The 9,166-nt window shown below is 53.3% G+C and overlaps 1 protein-coding gene across 1 annotated transcript in view; it reads right to left on the bottom strand.

The window, feature by feature from the left end:
- KRT8 (keratin 8) overlaps positions 1 to 3,683 on the bottom strand; it is an 8,963-nt gene extending 5,280 nt beyond the window's left edge. Inside the window, exons 1-2 of the mRNA XM_045287219.1 lie at positions 3,212 to 3,683; positions 3 to 211 (exon numbers count right to left, since the gene is read on the bottom strand). Of these exons, the coding sequence (XP_045143154.1) occupies positions 3 to 211; positions 3,212 to 3,559 (557 nt within the window). The 5' untranslated portion in view covers positions 3,560 to 3,683. The remainder of the gene's footprint in view (positions 1 to 2; positions 212 to 3,211) is intronic.
- Between the last annotated feature and the right edge of the window lie 5,483 nt (positions 3,684 to 9,166).

The following is a 9,166-nucleotide window of genomic DNA, read 5'->3' as shown; positions in this document are numbered from 1 at the left end:
ACTTATTCTTGAAGTCCTCCACCAGCCCCTGCATGCTGCCCAACTCTGCCTCCAACTTCAGCTTCTCCTGGCCCAGCATCTCCAGCTGCCGCCTGAGGTTGTTGATGTAGCTCTCGAACATGTTGTCCATGTTGCTGCGAGATGTCTTCTGCTGTTGCAGAAGGCTCCACTTGGTCTCCAGCATCTTGTTCTGCTGCTCCAGGAACCGCACCTGCAGAGGGGATGAGGGAGCAAGGAGGTCCGGGGCTCAGAGTCTGGATTGGGGAGCAAGGCCTTGAAAGAAAGCTGAGGATTCTGTCTCTTCCTCTAATCCACTCTCTGAACAGCAAGGCCCCTGGAATCCAGTAACCCGGTTCGCTGTTTGGGGTGGATCACCTCCAGGCTGGAGAAGAGTTGGGCAGGGAATATGGTTGGCAGGAGGCAGTTAGGGGACTTACACTGGAGCAAGCAGGTTTTATTTACTTCGATTGTCTATTGAACATCAATAGAAATAGTCATGTTTCCTAAGGATACTTTTTTCTTTACCCTCAAAATAAGATTGGAGGGGCCAAAAATAAATTGTAGATTGTTCATATCAAGTAATATTATCATTATGATTATGATTTGGGCTGACTTTGGGGGACTCGTGGGGATGACAGGAAGACTTCATCTGAAAAGCACCACTAGGCAGAGGCCCAGAGCCCAGCCACCCACGGCTACTACTCTGCTTCATGGCCTGGAGCTGCTTCCCCCCATGAGCCGGGTCTCCTCAGCCAATGGCCTAGGAACTCTAGAAGGCCCTTTCTGCAGCCCGTTTCTGTACAGATGTCATCTGTGGCTGGGAAAGAGGCGCCACACCTGCCAGGGGTGTCTACAAACTGAAAACTCCTTCCTCCTCCCCACAGCTCTCTTGTGAGATTCCCCTGCTGAAGACTGCCCGAAAGACAGAGCAGGCCTGGGAGAAGGTCCCCAGCCCCTGACCTACCCCTCACACCACAATACAACCCTCATGCCCCAAACACAAAGGCCCTGGGTTCCTTCGGGTCAAAGCCTCAAATCTTAGGATGGAATTAGGGCATGGAAAATGGAAATTTTATTTTATAAAAGGAAGAATAACATACTAGCCCCAAGATGGAGAATGTTTGGGGGTTTGTTTTTTAACCAACCCAAAGTTGTACGCTTATTTTTAAATTGGGCTGCCTTGGGGGAGGAAGGTGTTTTAAGGGTGCCGTGTAGATCCCACAAGCCCCTCTCTCTAAGTATCTCTTCTCCGTGAAAGTGATTCTGCCAGCTCATCCTAATGGACTACTTAATACGGGACCAAGCACCGGTAAGCCCTTGACATGCATGACAGCCTTGAAGAAAGGGCCCAGCTGGCACCGTGGGTTAACAGCTGAGCTGCTAACAGAAAAGTCGAGGGGAGGTGATAGTATTGATGACTGTATAACCCCATTCGATGGGATTGAACAACAGAATTGTATGTGAATGGATAGATTGGATCATGTAAGATATGGGAGTCGGGGAACTACTATAGGGAAAATATGATAATCCTGGGGGGGCACAGGGGAAAGGCAGAGGGCGTAAAGAGGAGCTGATGTCAAGGAGTTCAAAAAGAAAGAAAATGCTTTGAAACTTGACTGTGGTAGCAATTGTACAATCCTGCTTGATTGAACTGTGGGATGTTATGATCTCTGTAAGAGCTCCCAATAAAATGACTTAACATTTTAAAAAGGAAGAAAAGCCGGGGATTCGAACCCACCAGCAGTTCTGCGAGAGAAAGATGAGGGGGGCTTCTGTGATTTGCTGTTGTTAGGTGTCAGTGTGGTGGGGTAGGTTCGATTCACAAGGACGACAGAATGCAACACTGCCCACCGGCCCTGGGCCATCCTCACAGGTGTTGCCCTTTGCAGCCTCATAAACACTATGGAATGGTGCTGCTCTGTCCTGTAAGGTCGCTAGGAGTCGGAATCCACTCCAAGGCAGTGGGTTGGGTAGATAAATCCTTGAATGGGCCAAAAAAAAAAAAAAAATCCTAGATCTACAAACTACCATTGCCCAAGGTAACCAAGTCGAAAACTGGAATTCGGTTGTGCGGAACTAAAGACTGCAGGAATCCCCCGTAGCACAAGATGCAAAATCAAGTGCTCAGAGCCTCCAATACTGCAAACCACCGCTCAGGCATAGGGCCGCTGTGGGTTCCCTGGGGAACTCCAATTCCTAAAGATTCTGATCTGCCCCAGGATTTCTCTCCTTCCTTTCCCACAATGCCTCCCAGGAGCCAGTCAGCAGGGAGGGGCCCAATCATCCCGCCCGCTGGGGGCCCTGAGGCTGCAAAACCCGGCCTGGAGGTTTCTGGAGGAAAGTGGAGCCTGGCCGTGGAGGTGGAGCTTAGGAAAGAGTGAAAGGCACAAGGGCGGAGGGGGAAGCGGGGCGTTGGCGGAAAGCCTTATCTGAAACCATAAATCTCTGGGTTTTACAGGGCCCGCGGTGTGTCCAACGCCCGCAGACTTTGAATCCCGGATGGGGGCTTTTCTGAAGGCCGTTGCAGCCTCCTCCCCGCCCCCCACGCCCATGCCACCCCACCCTTTACACGCGCGCGGGCGCTCTAAGAACCTGCCAAGTGGACAGAGGGCGTCCCTCAGCCCTTCACCCCGTGGCTGGGGGGCAGTCTCCGCCCAGCCCCGCCCCGCCCCACACCACTACCTGGTGGGGGGGGGGGTTATGACTCACTGTCCCCCACGCCCAGGCCTCAGGGAGCCAAAGGCCTCGATCAATATTAGCCCATTGGAGTCCAGACACCCTCTTCCTTCTAGAACGCCTATGTAGGGTTTGGGGGGTATTTTTTTTTTCTGTTTTTTAAAAGTGCCCCCCACCCCTCGTTGCAGTATAGCGGAGAGGGGTGAATTCACACTGGCCGTGGCCTTCTCTTAGGCCCCGAAGCTTAAACACTGGGACTATTATTCCAGGATGAAAACGATCCACCGCTCGGACCTCACCTCGGGGTTAGTTTGCGGGAGGTGGGCGCCCCAAGATGCAGAGTCACAAAGCACCTGGACCCTCTCCCTGTCCCCGCCCCAGCCCCAACCAAAGTGCAGGGGAGCCACGAGAGCGCGGCCAGGGGGTGGGGCCACCTGGACTCCCCTGCCCGGAGGGAGACGGGGCGGCCGGGAGGGAAAGTGCAGACCCTCGCGGGGTGGCGGGCCCAGCCAGCGGTGCAGGGGGGGACCCTCACCTTGTCGATGAAGGAGGCAAACTTGTTGTTGAGGGTCTTGATCTGCTCCTTCTCCTGGGTGCGCACGGCCTGCATGTTGTGGTCCACCTCGAACTTCAGGGGGCTTAGCAGGTTCTGGTTCACCGTGACGGCCGTGATGCCCCCGACACCTCCTGCCCCACTGAAGCCCCCGACCATACCCATGCCGGTGCCCAGGGTGCCCCGGAAGCTGCTGCTGCTGCCGCCCACCCGGGAGAAGGCCGAGGAGCTGATGCGGGTGCCGGGCGCGCTGGTGTAAGACCGGCTGCTGAAGGCCCGGGGGCCAGAGGACACCTTGTAGGTCTTCTGGGTCACCCTGACAGACGACATGGTGAAGGCTACTGGGAGGCAGTGGAGGGACCCGACACAGGTTCGAGAAGGAGCTGAGAAGCAGATTCGAAGTGGGGGGACAACGTCTAGCAAGGGCCCTTTATAAAAGAGAGCCCAGCCCGGGAGCAGGGGAGCGGCCTCCTACCTGAATGGCTAGTCCCCGAGGGGGCCGGACCTAACCCGACACCTGCCACCTCCGGGCAGGATTCAGGTGGGGGCAGCAGAGAGCTGCTCCCACCGGGGCGCCCACTTCAGCACTGCCCTGAAAGCCCAAGAAAGCAAGTTGGTGAGTGTGAAATCGGAAGGAATCCACTCGCCCCCGGCGACTGCCGCCATACACTGGCGCCATGGACGGGGACCCCCAGCCTCTGGGACTCTGACGCCGCCTGAGTCCTGTCTCCTTCCTTCCCTTGGGAAATACTCGGGGACACAGGGAGGCATAGCAGGAAGGGACCGCTGGCATCGGAGTCTCTGAACACAGACACCCCTCAAGAACTCTCAGTGTTCTTCTCCCCTTGCTGAGAGACGGTGGGGGGCTGCCTAGCTACATCCCAGGGCACCTGAGCTCTGAAACCTTGAACCTGGGGTCAGCCATTTGCCTCCGGCTCACCTCTCCTCCATTACTGCAATATCAGCAGCGGCCCATTCCAAAGGAGGCCCTGTAACTCTACTGTGGGCTACATGAATGAAACACACACACACACTCTGGCTAATTTCCCTCTGGGTCTGTAGATGGCAGATAGAGTGAGATCCAAGACAGCCCTTTTCCTGGATCCAACTGGAGGGGTGGGGGGTGGCTTCCTTTCCTTCCGGCATCCCAGGACCCCCCATCCAGACTGAACGGGCAAACCTTGCTTCGGGAAACAGAGGACAAAGGACACAACAGAGGCTCTAAGGGCTGGGGGGAGCACTCAGGGGAGAGGGGCTGGTCCTGGTGGAATTGCAAGTGTGGAAAGGCAGTGCGGAGCCATGGGTTGGGTGGCACTGATGAAGAGGAAGTGTGCAGCCACCTGGACTCTTCTCTTCCCAGGTCCCCAGCTTGCCACAGGAGGTGTTGGAAAGAGTCCATGCACCTGTCTCCCTGAACCCATTATCGAAGTGAGTCAGGAGAGCAGGTTGGGGCACATCACACACCTGTGGGAGGTTAGAGAAGGCACAGGGAGCTGAACAAGGCACCCAGGGCCTGGGTGGGGCTGGGTGGGGCAGCTGTGGGTGTAGGGTGTGGGCACTAGGCAGGAGGTTTAGGTCCTCCAGGCAGATATTCCAGCTGCAATTACCTAGTGGCCGGGACTTACTTCTCCAGAAGATCCTGCAGGGCACGAGGTGAGAACCGGCTGAATTTTAACCGGAGTGACTAACAGATGACAAACACCCAGATCCCTGTGGGGGAGAAGGACCGGCGTCATAGAGCCCCCAACCCAGGAAAAGGGGTGACCGTTCCTAGGAGGGCAGATTCTCCCCCATCCTTCTCTAGGAGAAAGCCCCAGATTCCCACCAGGATAGGCACACAGATCCTTACCCGGGGACTGAATCCATGCTCAGACACTCCCCCCATCTCCTGCTCCTTAGGAAGCACATCCATAGAGACAGACAAGCTCTTGCACACACACATAAAGGGGCACACTTTGAAATCCCTGCTAGAAAGGTAAACCCCCTAGAGCAGCGGTTCTCAACTTATGGGTCGTGACCCCTTTGGGGGTCAAACGACCCTTTTACAAGGGTCGCCTAAGACCATCAGGAAACATATATTTCCGATGGTCTTAGGAACCGAGCCAACGCTCCTCTATCGGTCTCCAGGTGGGGAGGGTCCATCCGTCCACATGCAGATACACCCACATATGAGTACCTGGCGTGAAGACTGTTACCTATGCTTCAAGACAACATTTCGTTTATTTTTTATTAGACATAAATATTTCACAATATATAATTACCTATTGTTTTGGTGATTAATCACTATGCTTTAATGATGTTCAACATGTAACAATGAAAATACATCTTGCCTATCATATTTACATGACGATTCATAACAGTAACAAAATGACATGAGGAACTGTGCGAAGGGGTCGCGGCATGAGGAAGGTTGAGAACCCCTGCCCTAGAGAGGCATGCTCCCAGAGAGGACGGAAGGCCACGTGTCTGCTTCCTCTTCTTCCTGCTTCCCTGCCCGACCCTCTCTGGGCCAGGACGGAGGAAAAGCCAATTAGCATCTGTGGATGGCAGGCCCTCCTTTCACTAGTTTCCCCCAAAGAAGCTCTGGTGGCTCAGCTACTGACCCACCCAACCCCCCACACCCCCACACCCCCGCCAGTCCCCGCCCTGGGAGAGAGAGCAGGTAGCAGCTCTGGAAACTGCCATCAGGCAGCCCTCCTCTGTCCCCACAGTCAGAACGAACTCAACAGTAACGGGTTTGGTTTGGTGTGAATTTCCCTGAATGCTTACCACTTTGCTGGGGAGGCCCAGCAAAGCCCCCACCCCCACCCAGGAAGACTGAGAGACCTTTCCTTCCTGCGACCAAAAGGGAGGCGGGGATGGGCCCAGGGCCAAGCCAGGGACAGAAGGCGGAAAGAGAAAGAGAGGGAGGGAGAGAGGAGCTGGTCAAACAGGTAGGGCCGTCCTTGGGAGAGGGAACAACCACAGCCAGTGCCCCACCCCCACACCCCTGCTCTCCCCACACTATTGTCAGAGGGACCAGGGACTGAGAGGAAGGCCTGTTCTTCCAGGCCTGCCTGGGGCAGGCTGAGGAGTACAAAATAGCAACCCAGAGACCCCTCCTGAGACCCAGCCCCCTTCTGCCCCCACCCACCTGGCTCCCCCATTCTCTAGACCAAAGTGCAGACAAAGGGCGGTCCACCCCCCCACCCCGCAAGGAACCCTGTGGTTTGCAAGCTGGAAGGCTAACCCAGGTCTCACCCAGAGAGAGTCCCTTACTGCTGGGGCAGCCCAGAACTACCCAGAACAGCCAGAAGGCACTGCTTGGATGGGGGTGACTGCATCCCCTATGCACCCACAGACCCAGGGGACTCCTCCCCTCGTCTCAGTGTGGAAGAGAACAGGTCTGTCCTCTCTGAAGTCCCCTGCCAGGGACTCCACAGATGGAGACACACGGGGAAGGGCCCTGGGACTGGGGCCAAGTGGGTGTAGGTTGTGGACAAAACCAGGACAGGCCAGACTGGGGCTGCCACACGTAAGGCTGTCTCTGACCAGTGCACGCCCAACAGAAGGGAAAGTGGTGCAGTAACTGGGCCCAACCCAGGACCTCCCCAAACCACTGTACCTAGAGAGCCAGAAAGCAAAGAGACACATTTGTCACCTGTAGGCTGAGGGTGGGAGAGCAGCCCTCCACGGTACAGAAGGCCTTGAAGTATCAAGGCTGGGACAGAGGGGGCTGGGCAGAGGGATCCCTGGGTCACTTACAGTGATCAGGCAGTTGATCAGACTCATGGTGACCCTCTCTAGGGTTTCCAAAGCTGTCACTCTACAGGAGCAGACAGCCTCAACTTTCTCCCAAGGAGTGGTTTTGAACTGGTGACCTTGTGGATAGCAGGCCAGTGTTTAACAGATAGTGTCACCAGAAAAGATAGTCTGAACACATTCTTTTCAGAGTTCAGGACCGGTGACCTGGAGAGGCCACGTTCGTTCATGGCAGGACTCTTCATAATGGCCCAAATTGGACACAACCCCAAATCCACCAAATGATGAACGGGTAAACAAAATGTGGTCTGTCCATACAATGGATGATTCCTCCCCCCAAAAAGGAATGAAGCACTGACACAAGATGCAATATGGGTGAACCCCGAAAGAGCAGGTAAGGGAAAGAAGCCAGTCCCGACAAGCTAGGCCTTCTATTCCATTTGCATGGTGTTTCCAGAACAGGTAAATCCTAGGGACTGAGAGTAGCAGTAGCAGAGGGACAGGTGAATTGGATGACTGCTGAAATATATAAGGTTTCTTTTGAGGGTGATAAGGATGCTCTAACTTTTAGTAAGGATGGTTACCCCAACTCTGAATAGATTTTAAAAACCCAGTGGTACATTTTTTTTATTTACTTATTTATTTAAATGGGTATATCTTTTTTTATAAATCATTTTATTAGGGGCTCATACAACTCTTATCACAATCCATACATACATCGATTGTGTCAAGCGCATTTGTACATTCACTGCCCTCATCATTCTCATCAACGGTACATTTTAAATGGCTGTGTTATCTGCTACATGAATGATCCCCCAATAAATCCTGTCACCACAGAAGCAGAAGTTGATCACACAAAGCAGGAGCAGTTTAGGTCAGCCCAGCGTAGATGGGGGAAAGAACTTGTTTGGATCCTGAGGGGAAAGAGATTCGCTGCTTCTCGTTAATAATGAAGGCAATGACCCCCACAGCACTAAAATCACTTTGAGAGATGGGACCATTTAAAATGTTATTGTTAGTATAAAAAAATAAAGAGCTGAGCTGAGCACCTAGGCAGCAAAAGCAATTCGTTCAAACAGGAAGTCACAGATGGTAAGTGCACGCACCAGGTAAGCCCCATCATGAATAATCAAGTGTATTTGATGGCTGATTTTGTGTTGTGTAGCTCAAGGCCAAAACTCTCCATAGTGAGCACTCAACAAAGGGTGGTGGTGGTTTTTGTTTTGTTTCATTTTTGTTTTCATTCTAAGTTGTGGCCCTGAGGGTTAAAACCAGTCAGGATGGGAACGGACAGTCTTGAGAGGCCACGCACTTCTGGTTCCCTGTAAGTGTCGAGACTGAGGCCTGCCTCCAGCTCTCCATGGGGGTACAGTGAGCAGGGTCCTACGTTGGGTAGAGTTTGGACTTGGCTGTTGTTGTTGGCTATCATCAACGGGCCAGATTCGTGGCAACCCCACCACAACGGAGGCACGTGGCACCGCTCAGCCCTACGCCATCCCCACGGGCAGTGGTGGATCAGTTCTGTGATGCGTAGGGTCCATGGGTTGGTGAGCTCATCGTGCCTTTCTGCCTAGTCCATGTTAGTCTGGAAGTGCCGCAGAAACCTGGTCAGCTTCACAGCCACACGTCAGCCTCCACCGACCTGACAGTGGCAGCAAGGAAGTACCTGACTCCGGGGCTCCAATAAGGAAGATGCGAATTCTGCCACTTAACCTCACAGAGTTTGGACTCAAACCAAAAATAAAATCAAATAAACCCCTGCCACCAAGTTGAGTCCAACTCCAAATTCTCTGTATAGGGCTTCCAAGAGTGTAAATCTCTAAGGGAACAGACCACGTCGTCTTCTTTTTTTTTCTTCCTGCAAAGTGGCTGGTAGGTTTGAACAGCCAACACTTAGCCCACGATGCCACTAGAGCTTCCAGAGTTTGAACTAGGACTTCCCAAATCCTCCCAACTCTAAAAGCCGTTGAACTATATCCCACCGCCGTGCAATTTTACATATAGAAAATTTGACAGCTATCAATGTTCGCTGAATTGAAGTTTCTATAGGAGATGAGATTAGAAGTTACTACAACATCCTACTTTGGTGAGAAGTGATTAGAGTCGTAAAAGTTCGTGAACAACCATCTAAAGCAGTAGTTCTCAACCTGTGGGTCGAGACCCCTTTGGGGGTCCAACGACCCTTTCACAGGGGTC

This window comes from Echinops telfairi, unplaced genomic scaffold (genome assembly GCF_000313985.2).
Source record: "Echinops telfairi isolate 266 unplaced genomic scaffold, ASM31398v2 ScPeMD7_12;HRSCAF=54, whole genome shotgun sequence".
Classification (NCBI taxonomy): domain Eukaryota; kingdom Metazoa; phylum Chordata; class Mammalia; order Afrosoricida; family Tenrecidae; genus Echinops; species Echinops telfairi.
The sequence above is the reverse complement of the archived record's forward strand: the minus strand, read 5'-3'. Positions and strand labels throughout refer to the sequence as shown.